General features: G+C 41.8%; 2 protein-coding genes across 2 annotated transcripts; one reads left to right on the top strand and one right to left on the bottom strand.

Moving 5' to 3' along the window:
* Window positions 1-794: 794 nt before the first annotated feature.
* LOC139477333 (protein SON-like) lies at window positions 795-2,487 on the bottom strand. The gene is made up of 2 exons (XM_071259885.1): window positions 2,474-2,487; window positions 795-1,458 (listed from the first exon to the last, which is right to left on the bottom strand). Exons 1-2 carry the CDS (start codon window positions 2,485-2,487, stop codon window positions 795-797), a joined length of 678 nt encoding a protein of 225 aa, XP_071115986.1.
* A 12,451-nt stretch (window positions 2,488-14,938) lies between these two features.
* LOC139477334 (medium-chain acyl-CoA ligase ACSF2, mitochondrial-like) lies at window positions 14,939-20,201 on the top strand. The gene is made up of 7 exons (XM_071259886.1): window positions 14,939-14,987; window positions 15,629-15,699; window positions 16,522-16,629; window positions 17,762-17,910; window positions 18,060-18,207; window positions 18,906-18,958; window positions 20,129-20,201. Exons 1-7 carry the CDS (start codon window positions 14,939-14,941, stop codon window positions 20,199-20,201), a joined length of 651 nt encoding a protein of 216 aa, XP_071115987.1.
* Window positions 20,202-25,102: the final 4,901 nt, after the last annotated feature.

Consider the following 25,102-nt stretch of genomic DNA (forward strand, 5'->3'; position numbering starts at 1 on the left):
AGCCATGACATAATTACAAACAGTAGACTACGGTTAAAACGAAGACGCTTATAACGAACTGACGGATATAACGAACTTACTTTTTGGTCGCGACTGTTTGCTGTAGTTATGCTGTGTATATGCTTATAACGAACTACGGTTATATCGAATTACAATTAGTAGTCCCTTTGAGTTCTTTATAACCGTAGTTTACTGTACTTGCTGCCATGCGTATTCTCATGTAACGTTGCGTATTCTCGTGTAACCTCGTTGGAGATTCATCAGCGTTAATCAGTAGATACTAGTAGATATCCCTTCTAATGTAATTCGGGGCGGTCGGGTAGCCTAGTGGTTAAAGCGTTCGCTCGTCACGCCGAAGACCCGGGCTCGATTCCCGACATGGGTACAATGTGTGAAGCCCATTTCTGGTGTCCCCCGCCGTGGTATTGCTGGAATATTGCTAAAAGCGGCGTAAAAACATACTCACTCACTCTAATGTAATTCCACATTATCGTTGTATTCAAAACACATTTTATGTGCAGTGCATCCATAAAAAGCGACGAAAACATTTCCATAATCATAAGAAATCTCTACTAAAACCAGAGTACATGGTACGATTCCTACTATATCGTAATTCATTAGCAGGTGTTTATAGATCATTATCAAATAGTGATAACACCAGGTGTTGATGTATTCATATTGAAATCCATATTATGCAATGCATATATACAAGTCGCGTTATTTATGTATTCATGTAATGATATATGAAATGCGACTGCTGTGACAAATCTACGAACACGAGTTTTGAACTGTATTTACGTGACAAGAGAGTTCTCGTAGACGTTTGACGTGACAAGAGAGTTCTCGTAGACGTTTGACTTGACAAGAGAGTTCTCGTAGACGTTTGACTTGACAAGAGAGTTCTCGTGGACGTTTGACGTGACAAGAGAGTTCTCGTGGACGTTTGACTTGACAAGAGAGTTCTCGTAGACGTTTGACTTGACAAGAGAGTTCTCGTGGACGTTTGACGTGACAAGAGAGTTCTCGTGGACGTTTGACGTGACAAGAGAGTTCTCATACACGTTTGACTTGACAAGAGAGTTCTCGTAGACGTTTGACTTGACAAGAGAGTTCTCGTAGACGTTTGACTTGACAAGAGAGTTCTCGTAGACGTTTGACGTGACAAGAGAGTTCTCGTGGACGTTTGACGTGACAAGAGAGTTCTCGTGGACGTTTGACGTGACAAGAGAGTTCTCGTAGACGTTTGACGTGACAAGAGAGTTCTCGTGGACGTTTGACGTGACAAGAGAGTTCTCGTGGACGTTTGACGTGACAAGAGAGTTCTCGTAGACGTTTGACGTGACAAGAGAGTTCTCGTGGACGTTTGACTTGACAAGAGAGTTCTCGTAGACGTTTGGCTTGACAAGAGAGTTCTCGTAGACGTTAGACTTGACACGAGAGTTCTCGTGGACGTTTGACCTGACAAGAGAGTTCTCGTGGACGTTTGACGTGACAAGAGAGTTCTCGTGGACGTTTGACTTGACAAGAGAGTTCTCCAGCAATATTCCAGCAATATCACGGCGGGGGACACCAGAAATGGGATTCACATATTGTACCCATGTCGGGATTCGAACCCGGGTCTTCGGCGTGACGAGCGAACGCTTTAACCACTAGGCTACCCCCATCAAATAGTAATGATACCAGGTGTTCGCGAAGAAGGTAAGCATATCCTGTCCTCTTGTTTTGTCCAATCAACAACACCAAAAGAATACGAAAGGACGCGTACAGCATAAGTATTTGTGGCTTTAGCTTTATTGCGAGCGTTCAGCCCTAAACTCCAGATTTTCTTAAATCTACATTTGTATTCTGCCCGATGTTTTTCTTTGATATGGGCATTCTGAAGTTTGTGTCGAACCTGCATCCCTAAGTACTTATAGGGTCAATGCATTCCAGTAACTTCAGAATCCATTTTGAGGGGTCAGAATCCCGCTCTTTTTTGTAGTCTATCCAACACATTGAGAGGTTACGCTGGTAAGTTTTAGCCTCTTTAAGGATGCATTCTTTTAACCAACAGTTGATTCTTGCAACCCAACGATCCCATTGTGGCTTCTTTCTGCCCCATGAAAATATTATCATTGTAAGCGCAGTTAAATGACACAAGATCTGTAAGACACCACATATGTTGTATTGTGTATTCAGACCAGGAATGTTGTTTGTTTGTTTGTTTTTTAACGCCGCACTCAGCAATATTCCAGCTTTATGACGGCGGTCTGTAAAAAATCAAGTCTGGTCCAGACATCAAGTGCATCGATCCACGCATTTGGGATACGATGACATGCATCAGCGAGCCTGACCACCCAATCCCGTCCTACGACTAGCAGTCGCCTTTAACAGCAAGCATGGGTTGCTGAAGACCTACACGTACCATTTATCTTACAACTCTAATATGATGCGATTGTGGGGATCTAAGAACAACAAGTTATTGCATTCGTACCGCTCAAACACCATTCATCTTGCAACTCGTTTTACCCGACAAACGCTCGTCTAGTAATCTCTCTATCAGTAAAGACACAGTGTTCATTGTTCTGTGTTATGATTTGTTCCCTCGGCCTTATAAGTTTTATTTACACAAAATGTATTTCATCAATTATATTCTGTTGAAGGCAAATTCATTCTCCAAGGGCCTGTTAGCACATGGCGTTCGGAAGCGCGACGTGGTTGTTTGTGTCAAGGTAGAAAACATCGACTTCTACCCTATCATGCATGCGGTGTTCGCAGTCGGGGCAGTGTTTTGCAACTTGAGTAGATTATAAGGTTGCACAATCGCGCACTGTTATCATCCGATCCTAGTTTGTGCCCCACTGCCACCAGACCCGTGAAGATTCCGGGGGAGAATAGATCTTCAGCAACCCATACTTGCCGTAAAAGGTGACTATGCTTGTCGTAAGAGGCAACGGAATCGGGTGGTCAGGCTCGCTGACTTGGTTGATGCATGTCATCAATCCCGATTGCGTGGATCGATGCTCATGATGTCAATCACTGGATTGTCTGGTCCAGACTCGATTACTTACAGACCGCTGTCATATAGCTGGATTATTGCAGAGTGCGGCGTTAACCCAAACAAACAAACATAAGTATGTCACACTCATTCCTAAATCATATTGTGTTCTTTAACGTCACTAAGTGAATGAAGTGTCAGTAAAATACTACTATGTCTTTGATCAGGTATCAAGTCAGGGTGACAAAACAGCTGGAATTCGTTTGAGAAATTATAGCAGTGAATCATATTCAAAACCTCAGAGTGAGTGAGTTGGGTATAACGCCGCTTTTAACATTATTCCATTATTCCAGTTATATCATGGTGTGTCAGCTTAATGTGGGAGGAAAACCCGAAGTGATGTAGGTCTCAGACGTTTACCACTTCGGTGAAACCCATGAGCACGGGTGTGGTGCTGACAAACTTAGAAACATAATCGGGGCGAACTAGGATTCGAACCCACAATCATAGGTTTCTGGCGTGCCCAAGGGACGCAACTCTTCACAGCAAATCGCGGCGCCTTAGACGACTTGGCCACACGTACCCCCCAAAATCTCAGAGAAAAATACGTATCAAATATCTGTCGAAACAGAGTCCATAGGACGTGATAGGCAAAGCAATGATGGACATTATATGACATACCGGTATGTCACCTCATGTCAGGGTTTACAGTCGCTGGTAATCCCTCGTAGAAATGGTTTCTCTGATACATAAACACCCAGGTGATAATAATTCTGACTCGATCATCAGTCGATAGTCACGTGTCCGAACATAAAAACAACCAGTGACGTATTGGATGTGATAGGCTATCTAGGACCTCCGCGAGCAATATATCTGTGTGTTCAATGCAAAGGAGCAAGCAGTGTTAGTTTAGCACCTCCAGACATCTTAACCACTCGAAGAATGGATATTACCTCTGACCTTGAAAACCAGAACAGGTGCGATGCTTATTATATTTAATGCCTGCAATTATTACATAACTTTGCCTCACGTGAGACCCAGACACATGTTTAAAAGTATTCACGTGCTAGTCGCAAGAGGCGGCAAAGCCGAATCAGGTGGCGGGTCATCGCGCCCCAATGGCGTAGATCGGCCCATATAGCTGGAACATTTCTGACTGTGAAAGAACATTCACTCTCAGACCCACTCATTTCTTTTTGCATTTATTCTTTCAAAACAACTTTTGGCTGTTGGGATATGCTTTCTTTTCATTTTTTGGTGTGTGTCTTATTAAGTATGTTCTAAATTGGTATTAATATTGAAATTGATACAACAGTGCAAACAAACAAATATACCTCAGCAGAAATTGCAGTTGTACATATAACGTACATGTTTTAGTTTATGCTCCACCCTACAATAATGTATCCTAATGCACCTCGTTATATCGACCCGTAAGGATCCGGGTTAGAATAGGTCTTCAGCAACCCATGCTTGCCGTGAGAGGCGACTATTCTTGTGGTAAGAGGGGACTAACGGGATCAGGTGGTCAGACTCGCTGACTTGGTTGAAGCATGTCGTTGTATCCCCATTGCGTGATCGATGCTCATGACATCAATCACTGGATTGTCTTGTCCAGACTCGATTATTTACAGACCGTCGTCATATAGCTTGAATACTGCCGAGTGTGGCGTTGAACAACAAACAAACAAAACCATTGTTGCCTAGCGTCTGAAGCTATCGTGCGACACTCTGAAGACCTGGGATATTTCTAAAAGCGTCGTTAAACATGGCTTAATCAATACATTTCAATAACCAATGAAACCAACCATTCTAGTTTCAGAGACTGTGTCCCAGGAAGGGATCTTCAGCTGAGCTATTTCCACGGGGCCTGTGAGGAGCCTCTATGTGGATGGAACTTATCGCAGCTTGTGGACGCTGCAGCCAGTGGATGTCCTACCCGAATACTGTACCGAGTACCTGAACACAACCAGACAATCACCACCAAGCAGCTACTGGAACGGGTAGGACTTTCATGCTGTGACATTGTATAGAGCAAGGGATACGAAATGACTAGGTACCTTTCCAATACAATACATTGCAATGTGATTGGAATAGGTGAGGTGAAATGGGGTTTAACGTCGCGTCCAAGATTATTGCACTTATAAAGCGACGTGCATGTACGTGTGTGTGTGTGTTTGTGTGGCTGCTTGTACTAGTCCGGACTGATGTCTATTTATAGTGCTAGCTCACTGAGATACCAAGCCGTAGTTTAGCATGAATATCCCACTCAGACACAGTATACTGACCAGTCCTCGTTTAGCCCCTTAATGCCGAGCGCAGCCAGGGTAGCAGCAAGTACCATCTTTTAACGTCTTTTGGTATGACGCGGCCGGGGATCGAACACCGGACCTTCCGCTCTCCGGGCGGACTCTCTACCACAAACCACGGAGGCGGTCTATGATTAGAATAGGGGTGTTCGACAGGATCGATGGATGTGGTTGAAGTTTCGAAACAGCTATGCAATAAACATATTCGAACTTAAAATTCCTTACACATCTGTTGGTGAGAAACCCATGTGAGATAACTGATATCAAACATATGTGTGAGATCGAATTCCAGCTACATTTTGATGATGACCTCAGGACAGCTTATGACGGATCCTTATTGTAATTCGGGTGCACAGGTGGCCAAGTCGTCTAAGGCGCCGCGATTCGCTGTGCAGAGTTGCGTCCCTTGGGCACGCCAGAAACCTATGATTGTGGGTTTGAATCCCGGTTCACCCCGATTATGTTTCTAGGTTTGTCAGCACTATACCCGTTCTTGTGGGTTTCACCGAAGTGGTAAACGTCTGAGACCTGCATCACTTCGGGCTTTCCTCCCACATTAAGCTGACACGCCGCGATATAACTGGAATAATGTTCAAAGCGGCTTTAAATCCAACTCACTCACTCACTTATTGTAATTCATTGATAGCGTTCGCGTGCTTCAACCGAATTCATCTACGTCTTTATCAGAACTTTATGGCTTTTGAGTCTTTAATAAATGTTCTAATCTTACCCCCATGTTACAGTGTTAAATAGGATTGCTTCACACGTGATCTTGGTAAATTACTATTTATCCCGCCTGGGAGGGAAATACATTTCTGAGCCAGAAACAAATCTCTTATACCCCGCTTCGAAGCAAAGAACTGCACGTTTCTTACGAGTTAATGAAAGTTACGTGACAGAGCACAAGTTCTGCTACACAGATTTCAATTTTTCAATTTGTGTTAATTTTTTTAAAATGGCGGATTGAAACATGTCTTCATTCCTTGTAGCAGTATCACTCGTTGCAAGATAAATGGTACCTGACACACGCTCGTCCAGTAATCTTTGTATCAGTAACGGCACAGTGTTCATTGTTTTAAATCTCAGAGTAATACAGTTTGTAACACCCCATACCATGAGACGGCGCTCTACTGCACTCTACGCGCTCTGAGGGAGCGCCATAGGACTCCTTATTGTTCGGCTATATAGGGGCACTTACGATCTGATTACGATCAGATAGCGCTCCTGTTGCGATCGAATAGCGATCTATGCGATCCGATTGCGACTTGAAGACCCTTGATCGTAACCAAACAACCCAAAATGTTGTGATCTTGCATGATAAGTTTCGCTCCTTTTGCGATCAGGACGCGATCCCATAGCATCTAATGCGCTCTACTCCGATCCGATAGCGATCTAGGCGACCTATGGAGATCCATTAGCACTCAATTAGGGCTCTATGGGATCCTATTGCGACCCGATCGTCGAATTTTGGGTCCGATCCTATAAAAACGCGTTGCATTCTGAGGCGCTCATCAGTTATACGCTTGGTACCAGAGGGGTAAGTCCTAGTCTTTCGTGGCGATCGGCGCTCTGAGGTGATGCGATAGCGCTCTGATTACGACCTTGGCGATCAAGTAGCATGCTGATTACGACCTTGGCAATCAAGTAGCACTCTGATTACCACCTTGGCAATCAAGTAGCACGCTGATTACGACCTTGGCGATGAAGAGCGCTCCGATGGCAATCTCGGCGATGAAGTAGCGATCTGATTACGACCTTGGCGATCAAGTAGCGCTCTGATTACGACCTTGGCGATCAATAAGCGCTCCAATGGCAATCTCTTCGATGAAGTAGCGATCTGACGGCATTCTGGGCGGAGCGCCAAGGATCTTTGTGCAGGGAAGTCGACAGGCGGCGACCTTGACGATCATGGAGATCAGTTAGAGATCAGTTAGAGATCCATTAACGCTTTTTGAGATCTTAGCGCTTTATATGGCGATTTGTAAGAGCGCCACAGAGCGCCTCTTTGTGGAATGGTGGTATAAACGAAGTGGATCTGTAACGTTTATATGAAATCTTTTGGACGCGTATGTTTTTAAGTCATCTTAAAATAAGGTAGTATTGATAAGTATAAAAATAATATGTGGTATTTATATTTCCAACTGTCATGTCTAAATATTGCAATTTCAGTTGTACACAGTTTCTGTGTCGTGATTTGTTCCCGCTGCATTATCAGTTTTTTACGTGAAATATATTTAATCAATTTCATATTCTGTTGAAGGCAAACTCATTCTCCAAGGGCCTGTTAGCACATGGCGTTCGGAAGGGCGACGTGGTTGTTTGTGTCGGGGTAGAAAACATCGACTTCTACCCTATCATGCATGCGGTGTTCGCAGTCGGGGCAGTGTTTTTTAACGTGAGTAGTCAGGGGTATAACGTACCGGGGAAGTTGGGGACAACGTCATCATGATCTTTGAGGAATATATCTCCATGCTATATGTTGAGTGAGTGAGTGAGTGAGTGAGTGAGTGGGTGGGTGGGTGGGGAGTGAGTGAGTGAGTGAATGAGTGTAACACTGTTTTCAATAGTATTTAAACGATATATGTTAATACCTTTCGACTTTTACTTCTGAAGCTACTCATTTAGAAGTTAATGTCACATATGACGATATGACGAAATTTTAAATAATTATTTCAAATGTGGAAAATTTATTGTCCTCTTTGTCTTTCAGCCCTTTCTTTTTGATCCGAAAGAGGTAACCCTGACACGATTGGTTGAAGTCGTAAGTACAGTGTACATAACATCACGTTTTACCAAATGAAGTGTATTCAAAAAGATGTTTAGTATTGTTAATCATATAATTGTCATCACTACTTTGACTCTCCGCTCTATGAAATCTGTTTGGAGGATATTCGAGATTATTCTTGGGCGTTTTACTTGAATGATATGAACAATATTTATCTGATGGATAATATTCATAGATACCATATCGTATTTTCATTCTATAACAACTTGTTACAGTAACTGTGCATCTGCATCAATCCGTGGAATGTAACATCAGTTTGTACATCTAAGACCAATAAACAATAGTTTGAGATAGTATGTTCAAATGGTGTTTCTGTATAACTTTCCTCGATAGATAAAACCGAAACTGATCATCTGCGGAAAGAATGAGCACTCGACTGTTGAAGAAGCACTAGGGAACATACTTGAGAGGTGTGGCTCGCTAGTTAGTTACCCACATAACTCGCTGAAAAATGTATGTTACTCCCATTACAATACATTTGTACTAATGTTGTGGAGGATGAATACCATTTTACATTGATTTGTCCGAAATACTAGATAGGTATGTTCCAAACAAATTCGTAATTCATCCAACACTGTTTAAATTTATTTCGTTAATGTCAACATCTAAATAAAGGTGATTAAGAACCTTTATATATACATTTATCATGCCAATGATCGTATGATAAAATCAAACTATATTCTGTGTTTCTTAAATTAGTTTTCCACATCACGATTTTACTGTGCACAGTTGGGCCAATTGTATGCTGTGAATCTGGGTCGATGGATCTACATTCGAAATAAACAACATCTATTTCCCGTCAGTTTCATGACGGGTACATGTGTGGCCGACACCGCGGCTGTTTTTCTATGCAGTGTTGCGTCCCTTGGGCGTATCAGTATCCTATGACCGTGGGTTGAAAATCAAGATTCGCCCTGGTTATGATACTTGGTTTGTCAGCAGGATGCCTGTCTGTCTTTCGCCAAGGTGTTAAATGTTTAAGAGCTGGTTCCTTTCGGGTTTTGCCGTTACAAAGCCTACTGACTCGCTCACACACTTACGATTCCTGAATAGAGTGACCGCTTCCGTGGTCTAGTGGTAGAGCGTCCGCCCGGAGAGCGGAAGGTCCGGGGTTCGATCCCCGGTCGCGTCATATCAAAAGACGTTAAAAGATGGTACTTGTTGTTTTCCTGTCTGGCGCTCGGCATTAAGGGGCTAAAACAAGGACTGGTCGGCTCGGAGTCAGTATACTGTGTCTGAGTGGGGTATTCATGTTAAACTGCGGCATGGTATCTCAGTGAGCTAGCACTATAAATCGACATCATTCCGGACTAGTACAAGCAGCCACACAAACACACACACGTACATGCACGTCGCTATATAAGTGCAATAATCTTGGACGCGACGTTAAACCTCACCTCACCTCACCTCACCTTACCTGAATAGTGCACTGCCTCCATACACTAATCTTCTACTGACATAATTATGTGATACAGTTAACCACGGTTATAACGAACTCAAAGGGACCACTAATTTTAATTCGCAATAACCGCAGTTCGTTATAAGCATATATACAGGATATATACAACAAATGGCTGGGACTAAGAAATAAGTTCGTTATATCGGTCAGTTCGTTATAAGCGAGTTCGTTATAAACGTAGTTTACTGCATTATATAGGCAGGGAGTCTTCCGAACATTTTCTATAATATGAGTAATTGTAGGTTTGAATAATGTGTGTAATTGTAATATATACATTGAATTGTAGTATGACTTCAAATAACACATTCATGAATATAATATTGCTTTTCAGAAATGGGGATTGTTACTGTGTTACTTTCGGCACTTCCGATTCCAACAAAATGTGAGTCTCAATGACAGAATTATGTATTATTTTCTTGTATCCAAAAATAATTATGAATGTTTTGAGATACCGATTTGTATTGTCTTGGATTGATGGATTTTGAGTGATTTTGATTTTAACCATTTATCCTTGATATCTTTGGAGTTTCTAGTGTTGTACGAATGTGTATATACGGGTCTCATTTTGGACAAAACAACAAGTTAACAGACGGTCCCAATTTGTGAGTGGGACAAACTATTTGTTCCTTGACGTGGTTGCTATTGAACAGTATGCCTCTGGTTTTGAAAATTTGAAAAAGCATGCAAATGGCACCTTCATCTATAATCCACCTTTATCAGAATATGAAGGGATGTCGCGTTTGTTTGTACACGTGACCAGTTCTTTTTCTTTAATATTTTTGGATAATATTACTTACATGTGTTATTTGGATGTTATACAAAAAGGTCTAAGTTAAAGTGACAAAACCCTTTCCATTATCATAAGATATCGCTGCTGTCTAGTTGTAGTCTGTCTGTCTGTCTGTCTGTCTGTCTATCCATCCAAGTTTATACATTTGCATACACTTACACATCGGGAAACTTCTATCCCAACGGGGGCCACGGAGGTCGTGTCGTCAAAGATGCCGCTATTTGCTGCGGAGTTGCGTCCCTTTGGCTCGCCAGAAACCTATGATCTCTGGTTCGACTTCCGGTTCACCCCGATTATGTTTCAAGGTCTGTCGTTCTCGTGGGTTTCACCAAAGTGAAAAACGTCTGAGACCTGCATCACTTCGAGCTTTTCTAGCACTTTAAACTGATACGCGGTGATCTGGAAAACTGTTGAATGCGGCGTTAAATACAACTCATTCACTCTATCTGAACGATTTGGTAGCGTTATCGAACTGTGATAACAAGTTTATAGGATTTGTTATTGCACCGACATCACTATCCATAACATGAGAAAGTGTCATATTTTACTCAAAAATCGACCTCTGGTATTTTGCAGGGCAGGAACATTTTGTAGCCACAGGGAGTTCTTAAAGAATGGAGAGACTGTGACAGAAGAACAACTACAGTCTTCCAAACGCCATGTTTCCCAAGACGATAATGCGTGGATGTTATCGTCAACTGTATGTATTTCATATTTCTTAATATTTTCATATGTACGGTACATGACTTCAGAATTTCAAGTATATGATTCATATGCATACTTCTAAAATAGCAATTATTCACTTAACTGAGTTTACAGATAATTGTTATGACTATTGTTATTAATGGAGAATGGGGGGCACGCCTTCTAAGGCGCCGTTATTCGCTGTGCAGAGTTGCGTCCCTTGGTCACGCCAGAATCCTATGATTGTGGGTTCGAATCCCGGTTGGCCCCGATTATGTTTCTAGGTTTGTCAGCACCATACCCGTGCTCGTGGGTTTCACCGAAGTGGTAAACGTCTGAAACCTGCATCACTTCGGGCTTTCCTCCTAGATTAAGCTGACACGCCGTGATGTAACTGGAATACTGTTAAAAGCGGCGTTAAACCCAACTCACTCACTCACTATTAATGGAGTAACGTTTAATGAATATGGTTAGTAACTACTCCACCGTTTAAATATTATCACGATCTTTCTGCAACGAGTGATCGGAGTTGGATCGTAAAAAGGTCCCGTCCTGACCCATCTTCCCGAGGCAAGGGTGGTAACTGACTTTCAAAGTTCAGTTTCCACCCTTGCCGAACGAGGCTGGATTTTCCAGGCTCGATCTTAACGCCACCACTGGCTATTACGAGTTATGTCCCTTCTATGTTCATCCTATTGACTAATCAGATTCCATCTCTCATATCACTTGCATTAGCTACAAACAAAATCGCGGCGCCCAGTCAAGACGATCTGCTCAATGAGCAAGCTCTATATTGTAATAAATCAGGTCTTACCCCGCGAAGTGCATGAACTCACGTGAGCACCTTGATTAAAAGCAGGAAAGAATTCGCAAAATATCTGTCGATGCCTAGTTGGCGGTACACAGGCTTTGCAAATCCTTCAGTCTACCGAAATCTGCACGTTAGTTCTTCGTCAAAGAATCCCACAGAAACTATTTTTGATTTAACATATGTCTTACATCTAAAAATATACACAAGACACAGTTAAATGTGCTCAAGCATACTGTATAATTCCGCAAGTCCAGATGTGCTTTAAATTGCATCTGAAATATATATAATATATGGGGAAATATATGTGAACCATTACGCAACGAGTTGACAATTGTTTCAGGTATGCCCGTTTGCGTTAAGACGGAACCCGGTCGCAAAAATGGCCATGAGAGGGGCACGAGTCACTATTCGGCTTGTCCCGGAATAACACGAGTTGGTCACGAATGAATCGCTACCTTTAGAAATGAGGTATAGAGATGCTTATATGTTTTAGGGAACAACAGGACAACCGAAACTGATATATGTGGGGCATCATGCACTGGTGAACTTTGCCAAATTTTCCGTCATCAGAAAGAATCCCCAGAAGAAGGTTTTTGTTGAATATTATTTTTTACTGAAATTTTTTTTTTTGTTATTTCACGCCACCTTCGCAATATTCCCGCAATGTGACGGCGGTCTGTATAAAATCGGGTTGCTGAAGACTTTTTCTAACCCGTTAGTCGTCTCTTACGACAAGCATGGGTTGCTGAAGACTTTTTCTAACCCGTTAGTCGTCTCTTACGACAGGCATGGGTTGCTGAAGACTTTTTCTAACCCGTTAGTCGTCTCTTACGACAAGCATGGGTTGCTGAAGACTTTTTCTAACCCGTTAGCCGTATCTTACGACAAGCATGGGTTGCTGAAGACTTTTTCTAACCCGTTAGCCGTATCTTACGACAAGCATGGGTTGCTGAAGACTTTTTCTAACCCGTTAGTCGTCTCTTACGACAAGCATGGGTTGCTGAAGACTTTTTCTAACCCGTTAGTCGTCTCTTACGACAAGCATGGGTTGCTGAAGACTTTTTCTAACCCGTTAGCCGTATCTTACGACAAGCATGGGTTGCTGAAGACTTTTTCTAACCCGTTAGCCGTATCTTACGACAAGCATGGGTTGCTGAAGACTTTTTCTAACCCGTTAGCCCTTTCTTACGACAGGCATGGGTTGCTGAATACTTTTTCTAACCCGTTAGACGTCTCTTACGACAAGCATGGGTTGCTGAAGACCTATTCTAACCCTTTAGTCGCCTTATACGACAAGCATGGGTAGCTGAAGACCTATTCTAACCCGGATCTTCACGGGTCTGACTATGTTTGAGTGCAGTTGTTGTATAGTATGTGGTATTAGCAGGGAATACTTAACCTCGTGCCTGTTCCTCTGCTGTGTTCCAGCCGCAGATCGAAGCATGGCTTAACACTAACAACGATGACATCATGCCTGTCACCCAGGCTCTGGCTATTTTGTATCACTGGAGGTTGGATCACGTGGGCCTCATGCTGCCGAGTACTCTCGACTACACAGCGGAGAGTGTACAGACACTCATAGAGATTATTGAAAGAGAGAGGTGTGTATATTCATTTTCACATACGTATTATACAATAACACTGTTTGGTACAATCTTGGAATAAAAGAACAGTAAACTACGTTTATAACGCTCTATCAGTAGGTAGGAATACTCTCCATCCAGGTCGCATATTTGTATGCACACGTCAGCTCTATCAGTAGGTAGGAATACTCTCCATCCAGGTCGCATATTTGTATGCACACGTCAGCTCTATCAGTAGGTAGGAATACTCTCCATCCAGGTCGCATATTTGTATGCACACGTCAGCTCTATCAGTATGTAGGAATACTCTCCATCCAGGTCGCATATTGGTATGCACACGTCAGCTCTATCAGTATGTAGGAATACTCTCCATCCAGGTCGCATATTTGTATGCACACGTCAGCTCCATCAGTATGTAGGAATACTCTCCATACAGGTCGCATATTGGTATGCACACGTCAGCTCTATCAGTAGGTAGGAATACTCTCCATCCAGGTTGCATATTTGTATCCACACGTCAGCTCCATCAGTATGTAGGAATACTCTCCATCCAGGTTGCATATTGGTATGCAAACGTCAGCTCCATCAGTATGTAGGAATACTCTCCATCCAGGTCACCTACTGGTATCCACACGTCAGCTCCATCAGTATGTAGGAATACTCTCCATCCAGGTCGCATATTTGTATCCACACGTCAGCTCCATCAGTATGTAGGAATACTCTCCATCCAGGTCACATATTGGTATCCACACGTCAGCTCCATCAGTATGTAGGAATACTCTCCATCCAGGTCGCATATTGGTATGCACACGTCAGCTCTACCAGTAGGTAGGAATACTCTCCATCCAGGTTGCATATTTGTATCCACACGTCAGCTCTATCAGTATGTAGGAATACTCTCCATCCAGGTCGCATATTGGTATGCAAACGTCAGCTCCATCAGTATGTAGGAATACTCTCCATCCAGGTTACCTATTGGTATCCACACGTCAACTCCATCAGTATGTAGGAATACTCTCCATCCAGGTCGCATATTGGTATCCACACGTCAGCTCTATCAGTATGTAGGAATACTCTCCATCCAGGTCATCTATTGGTATCCAAACGTCAGCTCCATCAGTATGTAGGAATACTCTCCATCCAGGTCACATATTGGTATCCACACGTCAGCTCCATCAGTATGTAGGAATACTCTCCATCCAGGTCGCATATTGGTATCCACACATCAGCTCTATCAGTATGTAGGAATATTCTCCATCCAGGTCGCATATTGGTATCCACACATCAGCTCTATCAGTATGTAGGAATACTCTCCATCCAGGCCACCTATTGGAATGCACACGTACTGTATGGTATTATTTAGTAAACATATTTCCAACATTATTTCAATTATTATTTAAGTATTTAGCATTATAACACGTTTCTGATCTCCTTGCCAAATTGTGGCACTTAGTGTCGACTAACCAACGGACATGTGTTAACATTTGACAATGGGTTTAGGATCACGACGATATCTATGCTGCCCTTTTGGGTTGTTGGCTTCATGGAACAAGATGCCACTTCCAGATACAATCTGTCGTCGCTCCGATCCGGTAACACCACTTCCTGTCATTGTCATTCTTTTCAAATGTTTTTCACAATGTTTTTATAAGATACATTTATGACTGACCAGTTTTCTTCAGAAGATTATCTTTTTAATATCTGTATAATTCTGTACTCGTCTTTGATAGGAATTTAGATATATGAAATCCACGAGGACATGAAACCTTTATGGATATCAACTTCTTGATAGTTTATAGTGGCGTCTCAGGGCTACTTCCTTGCCTCCTCATCAACATGGATGCATATCAGCTTATATATATGAACTCATTACACTTACTCACCGCCTCCGTGGTCTAGTGGTAGAGCGTCCGCTCTTAAGGGGGGTATTCATGTGAGGGGGGTGTCTGAGGGGGGTATTCATGTTAAACGTCGGCATGGTACCTCAGAGGGCTAGCAGTCCTCACACACACACACACACACACACACACACACACACACACACACACACACACACACACACACACACACACACACCTGACGAATGGGCAAGACAAAGCCCTGAAACATCGTAACAAAAACTAAAGTTGTTACATATAAAAGCTTCTAATCTTCTTTAACGGTGTACTCTTCAAACAAAACATTATACTACAAACGTTCATATTTGTACCACGATGAACATTTTTAATTATAGGTTTACTTGTTACCCAGGCTGTGAGCAAAGAAGTTCGACGGAAAATAGCTGAGGAATATTCCGATTTTGTGGTAGGTTGGGTTTCCTTACTCACAAATACCATGGACCCGTGAAGATCCGGGGTAGAATAGGTCTTCAGCAACCCATACTTGCCGTAAAAGACGACTTTGCTTGTCGTAAGAGGCGACTTACAGGATCGGGTGGTCAGGCTTGCTGACTTGGTTGATGCATGTCATCGTGTCCCAATTGCGTAGACTGATGCTCATGATGTCAAACACTGGATTGTTGGGTCCAGGCTCGATTATTTACAGACCGCCGTCATATAGCTGGAATATTGCTGAGTGCGGCGTTAAACAACAAACAACTTACCGTTGTTGTTAATCTGCTCACCACAACATGTACTGCATCTTTACCTCGTCACTTGGTTGTTGTCACTCCAGCTTGAGACCGCCTTCGTGGTCTAGTGGTAGAGCGTCCGCCCGGAGAGCGGAAGGTCCGGAGTTCGATCCCTTGCCGCGTCATACCAACAGATGGTACTTGTTGTTACCCTGTCTGGCGTTCGGCATTTAGGTTCTAAAACAAGGACTGGTCGGCTCGGAGTCAGTATACTATGACTGAGTGGGGTATTCATGTTAAACTGCGGCATGGTATCTCCCTGAGCTAGCACTATAAATCGCCATCAGTCCGGTCTAGTACAAGCAGCCACACACACACACACGTGCATGCACGTCGCTATATAACTGCAATAATCTTGGACGCGACGTTAAACCCCATTTCACCTCACCTCACCTCACTCCAGCTTGACAACGGTGTAAGAATCTACATCGAAACGCCTCTATATTCAATAAACCAGAAGTTGGTATCCAAGTTGCACGTTTTCTTACTTTGTCCAGGTAGGTTTCGGGGCAACTGAGTTCCTGACGGCCACGACCACGTCTCCTGACATGACAACAAGGGAGCAGTTCATCACTTCGGCGGGCTATGCTATGCCGCATGTAGAGGTACATACATGTATACTGTTTCTTACCGACCGTCTCCGTGGTCTAGTGGTAGAGCGTCCGCCCGGAGAGCGAAAGGTTCGGGGTTCGATCCAAAAGACGTTAAAATATACTTTGTAACTAGCATGTATTTAAGATTGCATGTGAACTATATTCTGTAAACTTATTTTTTTGTGTATTCCAAAAAGAAATAAAATCATAAACACACACACACACACACAACCACACACACGTGCATGCACGTCGCTATATAAGTGCAATAATCTTGGAGGCGACGTTAAACCACGTTTCACCTCACCGCACCACCTGTTGCCTCAAACGCTACACAGCCGTACACCTGCCGTGCAACGGCGGTCTGTATGCAATCAAGTCTTGATCACACAAACCAGTGACAGTAGACAGGCCACCAAGCGAATCTATAGCGCGTTTACTGATTTTTTTTAGCCATTGTAATAGAGGTGTCTAATTTCAACTCACTCTATCGTCATGTCTTGAAGTAAATTCAGTTTCTTTGAAGAACAACCTCGAGCTTATCACATTGATGAACAGTAAACTAACGAACTGACGGATATAACGAACTTATTTTTTTAACGAACTAAAATTAGTGGTCCCTTTGAGTTCGTTATAACCGTAGTTTACTGTAATAACATTCCAGTGTTTGGCATACTGAGTATCAGGATATTCACATGAATTGGCAAACATCAAGTTGATAGTAATGACTGGAATGCCTTTGTGCTCTTCGTATTTAGCGATCAGGTGACAAGAGAACTGTGTCGAGACGTTTGAAGAAAATCAAAAAAATAGTGGCCGGTGGGTTAGCCTACTGGTTAAAGCATTCGATCCTCACGCCGAAGGCCCGGGTTCGATTCCTCACATGGGTACAATGTGTGAAGCCAATTTATGGTGTCCCATGCCGTGATATTGCTTGAATATTGCTAAAAGCGTCGTAAACCCATACCCGATCACAAAACAATCCATTAGATATAACGTCAATTGAAGTGCCCGGATCAAAATTAACAATCCTCTGAACGCAGTATTACACACCTACCTCCTATGAAGTACATAATCTCGCTTATCCATATTGATAACATTAGCCTTCTTGGATTCATATGATTTTATTCAATTTTGTTTTTAGATCAAGGTGATAAATGACGAGGGTGACATCCTAACGGTCAACAGTATTGGGGAGCTATGTTTCCGGGGCTGGCCACGGTTCAATGGATATCATACCAGTTCCGCAAATACACAGAAGGTCCTTGACGCGCGGAACTGGTTTCATTCTGGGTAATTTGTTTGTATTTAATACCTTTTTGTAGCGATAGACATGTAGAACAATAATTATAAGCAGCAATTAAGTTAATCTGTTTACCAAATACGAAAGCAGGCTAACATTGGATGTTGTAGATACAGGACTTTTTTCTTGTTTCGTGCAGTGATATTGGAAAGATGGATTCCACTGGTCACGTGGAAGTTTTGGGTCGTAAGTCAGACTGCATCCGGTACAAAAAAAAGGGCGATGTCGTCTACCCGGAAGTTGTTGAAGCTGCAGTGAGACAACACGGGAAAGTGCGAGACGTGAAGGTACAGAGCTAACATGCGCAAATCCGTCACAGACCGCGATCATTAGTAGTCTAGATTTAGATCGCGGGCAGTCTAGTTCAGGATCACTGACTTCACTGTCTCTATCATAACTATTAACTCAACTATTCATCAATCATCATGATAACTCTGTTCACTCTGTTCATCAGGGGGGCACGGGTGGCCCAGTCGTCTAAGGCGCAGCGATTCGCTGTGCAGAGTTGCGTCCCTTGGGCACGCCAGAAACCTATGATTGTGGGTTTCGAATCCCGATTCGCCCCAATTATGTTTCTAGGTTTGTCAGCACCATACCCGTGCTCGTGGGTTTCACCGAAGTGATAAACGTCTGAGACCTGCACCACTTCAGGCTTTCCTCCCTCATTAAGCTGACACGCCGTGATATAACTGCGTTAATGTTATGTTTTAATGTTAAAAGCGGCGTTAAACTCAACTCACTCACTCACTGTTCATCAGTGAAGTTCTATGTCTTATGTAAATAGTGTGAGTGAGTGAGTTGGGTTGAACACCGCTTTTAACAGTATTCCAGTTATATCACGGCGTGTCAGCTTAATGTGGGAGGAAAGCCCGATGTGATGCAGGTCTCAGACGTTTACCACTTCGGTGAAACCCACGAACACACCATGCTTCCAAAATATTCCATGATTAGTTCACCCGCACGTCTCGCTATTCTAATGTTCCAGGTCGTAGGTGTGAGCGACGACAAATTTGGTGTTGCCATTGTTGCTTGCGTCATGTAAGTACCGAAATACACGTATGTGTATCTTTATTAAAAACCGGTGAAGATCCGGGGTAGAATAGGTCTTAAGCAACCTATGCTTGCCGTAAAAAGCGACTCTGCTTGTCGTAATAGGCGACTAACGGGATCGGGTGGTCAGACTCGCTGACTTGGTTGATGCATGTCATCGTATCCCATTTTCTTGGATCGATGCTTATGATGTCAATCACCGGATCGCCTGGTCCAGACTCGATTATGTACATATGCCGTCATATAGCTGGAATATTAAAGAGTGCGGCGTTAAACAACAAACAAACAAAATCTATACAATAAAGGCTTAATGTAGGCATCCAGAATTAATAGAAACGAAACGAAACGTCATAAACGATTGTTAGTGTTCAGAGGCGCCTCATTAAATATTTTATTTTATAACCCTACATGGATGCAAGAGCTACGTGTCTTTATAGGACCGCCCGGTTAAATCCCCTATGAAAACCTCAAATCTGTGGATGAACGTGTTCCTAGCACATTGGCCTATCACATTAAACATTTTATTTTAAATCGGATTTGTGGATGTATCGGTGTTTTAAGTCAATCTTCAACAAAATTCTTATTTGTCATTTAGGAACTGAAGCAGTTATTTACTTTACAAATCATTTCTACACGTTAAAACTTAGCTGTTTAATGCGCCATGCCATTTAAGACTCCTTAAATCCCCTTACTGTAAATTACACACTTGAAATTTGATTGAAGATGAGTGAGTGAGTGAGTATGGTTTTATGCCGCTTTTAGCACTATTCCAGCAATATCACGGCGGGGGACACTAGAAAGATTAAAGATGAAGTGCAAGTTTTACTCGTTTTGTGAAGCCTACACCTCTGTTATAAGTAAATACCTGTGCAACTGCATAGGTACCCCAATGCACACTATACATTTACAAAATTAATTCAGTCATAAGTTTTTACATTATTCAACAATATTTACGCAATGTTGACAGATTAGTAATTGTGATATTTTGTTCATACTTTGAGAGTTAAAAACAACAACAACGATAATGATGATGGTGATGATGATGGTGATGATGATGATGATGATGGTGATGATGATTGTGCTGATGATAAGTGACAGTATTATGAGCCAGTGGCCTAATCCTGTCCGTCCAAGTTATCATATTCACATGTGTTTCAGATTACGCGAGGGTGCCGTAGCCAAGAGCGAGGACATAAAGACATTTCTGCTTACTAAGGTGAGGGGATGCTAAAATAATAAGGATTGACTATCAACGGGTAATCTTTCTGGAGGGAATGAATGGTCAATGTACAGAGCATTATTGTCAAGGATACCTGAATATTCACTTGAGGAAGGTCAAGCAGATTGTCATCGGGCGAGTCGGGATAAGTAACCTTTGTAAATGTCATGCTTACCATTTTGGCGAACACCTGGTGTTATCACTGATCCCGGGGCGGTCGGGTAGCGTAGTGGTTAAAGCGTTCGATCGTCACGCCGAAGACCCGGGTTCGATTCCCGACATGGGTACAATGTGTGAAGCCCATTTCTGGTGTCCCCCCGTGATATTGCTGGAATATTGTTAAAAGCGGCGTAAAACCATAACACTCAATCATAACTGATCCATTAATAAGGTGGGCGTTGACACAACTCACCCCCCTTTTGCAATGTTTTTTTCAAGCTGCTTGAAAGGGACCGACCAGACCGTGTTTTATTCTTGGATGAGTTTCCAAAAGTTGGAGCACGAAAGAAGGTAATACTATATATTTATTCATTTAATTTATCCGAAACTGGTGTGGCAGAGATTTCTTATGAATATCAATATATAAAGGGCTTTGTCGCTTTCATTCAGAATGCATGCTGATAATAACCTAACGACTATGGCCAGAATGCATTACGTTCCGTGTTACAAGTTGCTGATATGCTATTGTGATTATGAATATATGCCAAAGAGTTACACATATCTCACCCTGGTCGTTCTACATATCCACCTGCGTCAACCGAAGGGCTATCAATCACGAAATGTTATCATTCGTTCACTATCTATTTCAAAGGACACCAATAGTGATTAATGAGTCTAAGTAGATGGAAACCCAAAACTATGACAGATAGGTTATTTTAACAGCAACGGGACAAAAATAATATCCCATAGACAGATACAGTAAAATACGTTTATAACGAAAACGCTTATAACGAACTGACAGATATTACGAACTTAATTTTTGGTCCCGGCCATTTGCTGTATACATGTAGGTGTTGTATACATGCTTATAACGAACTACGGTTATAACGAACTAAAATTAGTGGTCCATTTGAGTTCGTTATAACCGTAGTTTACTGTACTTAAATGTGACTCTTTGTTAGTAGGGTATTTCAAGATTTGAATGAATGCAAAGAACACTGTGGCATCGATGGATGTTCATGGTGTATACTTATTCCCTGAAGGTGAAAAACAACCTTCCCAGAATATAGGTAGTAGACACGTTGCCACACACACGCAAATACATGCACACACTAAACACCCGTGTGGAGAACTAGCAAAACTGACTTAGGGCACTGATACGAACCAATAGGTACTTGCAACTGGGGACGTATTTTTTTGCGACACATTAGATCACTGGACCATTCCATGTTGGTATCATCCGAATTCAATTGTTAGCTTGGCTTCAAATGTAATTTGAAATGTAAACCATTTGTTATATATTCGACCGCCTCCGTGGTCTAGTGGTAGGTTCGGGGTTCGGGGTTCGATCCCCGGCCACGTCATTCCAAAAGACGTTAAAAGATGGTAGTTGTTGTTACCCTGTCTGGCGCTCGGCATTAAGATAATAATCTTGGACGCGACGTTAAACGCAATGTCACCTTACCTTGTCTTATATTCAGACATATTTATTTGGTGTAATTGTATCTTGTTTATCTACAGGTGTCCCGGCCTCAGTTGACAGACATTGTCAAGAAGATACTCGTATCTGATGTGTGAGCGCATGCGCCAAGTGTACCACATTGTGACATTGTAGGAATATCGCGGTGGATATATATTTCCTACTTATTTTTGTAATTTGACGTTTCTAGTTCACTTTTTAAGAGATGCGGCTATAAATCCATCTAAATAATAACGTATTTGCATAGAAAAACAATACAATAAGACAGTTTGACAGAAAATGGAAAACTTTGGCAAATGAATTGTCTGGCTATTTTTTTATACATTTTTTTGAACGTGGACAATTTCCACTAATGTGCTGTAAGGATTTAGCTTCACACTTAGTTCATAAACATGGCAAATGTACCCTGCCCGTTTCACCAATGTAAACATTGTTGGACACCTGTAGCCAACTTAAGTTTGCTGACTGCTGTATAATTGAATAAAAAAAAAAGAGAAAAAAAGATGTATTAGTTACTGGCTGTATTCAATGCCTGACTCCCGTTATCCAAATGCAGGTATCTAATAAAGGTTAACACAACTGGGTTTCGAAATGTAAATATGTCCTGTATATGAGGAACAGTAGTATATTCACCATCCAAAATCTTTCTTATCTGAATTCATGTCACGCCTAAAAGATACTTATGTACAGGATTGGCATAGCACGCTCCAAAACGATACTAACACATCTCATATTTATTGTTTAAAGTTACTTTTGAAAGAGAGCTGACCTCAATTGTATATCTGTCAAGAAATTCAAAGTGACCCGAGCACAATTTCGATGTTTTACACATAGTACCTGTTGAAACTGCTAGATATGTTTATATACCACAAAGAGGTTGATTATGTAAATGTTGTAATTATGGATATATTGAGGATGAATATCACTTCCTATTAGTTTGCTCTGCGTACTAACAGCTACGTACAGAATATATACAAGAAAGTTATAGCCTTCATCCTAATAAGATAAATGTTATCTTCTGATGGCCACAAGAGGCGGTACGTGTATTCAAATTATAGCTGTGTATCTTTTCATGCTATGCTCCACCGTAAAACTATTCTAAGGATATAATGTCATACACATTCTCTCTTGTCAACTCTTTTTTTTTATTAATATGTTGTATGTATTCTACACGTCATGTAATCGAATGAAACATGGGCCGTTGGCCTACATTTACCGAAATTAAGTGAATTTATGACTTTTCGAAAGGAAAAAAAAAAAAAATAACGTATGTGATTTATGTACCCCCCCCCCCCAAAAAAAAACAACAACAAAAAACAAAACAAACAAACAAAAAACAAACAAAAAAAACACACAAAAAAACACCCGTAAATAAACTAAAGATAGGCACGTGAAGTTGTGTGACCTAAAAGATGATGATGGTTGAATATTATCTTATACATAGAACAAATATCACCAAATGAGTGAGTGCGTGAGTTTGGTTTTACGCCGCTTTTAGCAATATTCCAGCAATATCACCGCGGGGGACACCAGAAATGGGCCTCACTCATTGTCCTCATGTCGGAATTCGAACCCGGGTCTTCGGCGTAACGAGCGAACGCTTTAACCACTAGGCTACCCGACCGCCCCTATCACCAAATGAAGAGAAATTAGCAATGATATATATAATCAAGGGAAGTTCAAACGCAACTGGTTCTTTCATATTGCCATAGTGACTCTGTCATACGATGACAGATAAAGGAAGGTGGGGTAGCCTAGTAGTGTAAGCCTTTGCTCCGGGTTCGATTCCCCACATAACTACATTGTGTAAAGCCCATTTCTGGTGTCCCCTGCTGTGATATTGCTGGAATATAGCTAAGCGCGGTGTAAAACCTTCATTGGTGTGTATATGATCTGATTTATGGCCAATACGGTTATTGGTTTATGTATGAGCTGATGTATAGCCAAAACCTTCATTGTTGTGTATATGTGCTGATGTATAGCCAATACGTCATTGTTGTGTATATGTGCTAATGTATAGCCAATACCTTCATTGTTGTGTATATGTGCTGATGTATAGCCAATACGTCATTGTTGTGTATATGAGCTGATGTATAGCCAATACGTCATTGTTATGTATATGAGCTGATGTATAGCCAATACTTCATTGTTGTGTATATGTGTTGATGTATAGCCAATACGTCAATGTTGTGTATATGTGCTGATGTATAGCCAATACGTCAATGTTGTGTATATGTGCTGATGTATAGCCAATACTTCAATGTTGTGTATATGAGCTGATGTATAGCCAATACTTCATTGTTGTGTAAATGTGTTGATGTATAGCCAATACTTCATTGTTGTGTATATGTGCTGATGTATAGCCAATACGTCAATGTTGTGTATATGTGCTGATGTATAGCCAATACTTCATTGTTGTGTATATGTGTTGATGTATAGCCAATACGTCATTGTTGTGTATATGTGTTGATGTATAGCCAATACTTCATTGTTGTGTAAATGTGTTGATGTATAGCCAATACTTCATTGTTGTGTATATGTGCTGATGTATAGCCAATACTTCATTGTTGTGTATATGTGTTGATGTATAGCCAATACTTCATTGTTGTGTATATGTGCTGATGTATAGCCAATACTTCATTGTTGTGTATATGTGCTGATGTATAGCCAATACTTTTATTGTTGTACACGTGAGCTGCCCTTATAGCCAATACCGTCTTTGATGTATACTGAACGAAATTAAAAACTTCACAATCTTAAAATTTTAACATTTTGACCAGTTATCATTGTGGGCCCTTATTGTGTATTTAAACAGTAATGGCCACGTATTGTCTTCAGATAACACCCGTTCTTGTGCAGGTGAATCGATCAAAAGCATGTTCACAGCACTATAGTGGCAAAAGTGGTTTTTCACGTGCAACTGGTCACGTGGCCATAATACCGCACGTGTTTTCAGCCATACTTGTTAGCAGTCATTAACCAAAAAAGAAAAAACAAGAAAACAAAAGTCTTTACGGCCATTTGCCATACCACGCCTTTCATATGTCAACGTCATGGACTGGCCGACAAGGTCTCCCAACCTCAATCCCATCGAACACGTCTGGGATGTTCTTGGCAGAAGTCTGCGCACTCTCCAGAGCCAACCACAGAATTTGCAAGATCTTGGCACCATTTTGCAGCAACAATGGCGTCGTCTTCCCAATCAAGTGTTCACAAGCATCACAAGGTCCATGCGGAGGCGTTGTGTTGCTGTTGTCAACGCACATGGTGGCCA

Source organism: Haliotis cracherodii, unplaced genomic scaffold, assembly GCF_022045235.1.
Source record: "Haliotis cracherodii isolate W230 unplaced genomic scaffold, xgHalCrac1.p SCAF_33, whole genome shotgun sequence".
In the NCBI taxonomy this organism is placed as follows: domain Eukaryota; kingdom Metazoa; phylum Mollusca; class Gastropoda; order Lepetellida; family Haliotidae; genus Haliotis; species Haliotis cracherodii.

Excerpts from the sequence above, each read along its gene's own strand:
- LOC139477334 (XM_071259886.1), top strand. The coding sequence starts at position 14,939 with ATGGAACAAGATGCCACTTCCAGATACAATCTGTCGTCGCTCCGATCC. Across the intron at positions 16,630-17,761 it reads ATGCTATGCCGCATGTAGAG|ATCAAGGTGATAAATGACGA; the intron begins GTACATACATGT and ends TTTTGTTTTTAG. Across the intron at positions 18,208-18,905 it reads GGAAAGTGCGAGACGTGAAG|GTCGTAGGTGTGAGCGACGA; the intron begins GTACAGAGCTAA and ends CTAATGTTCCAG.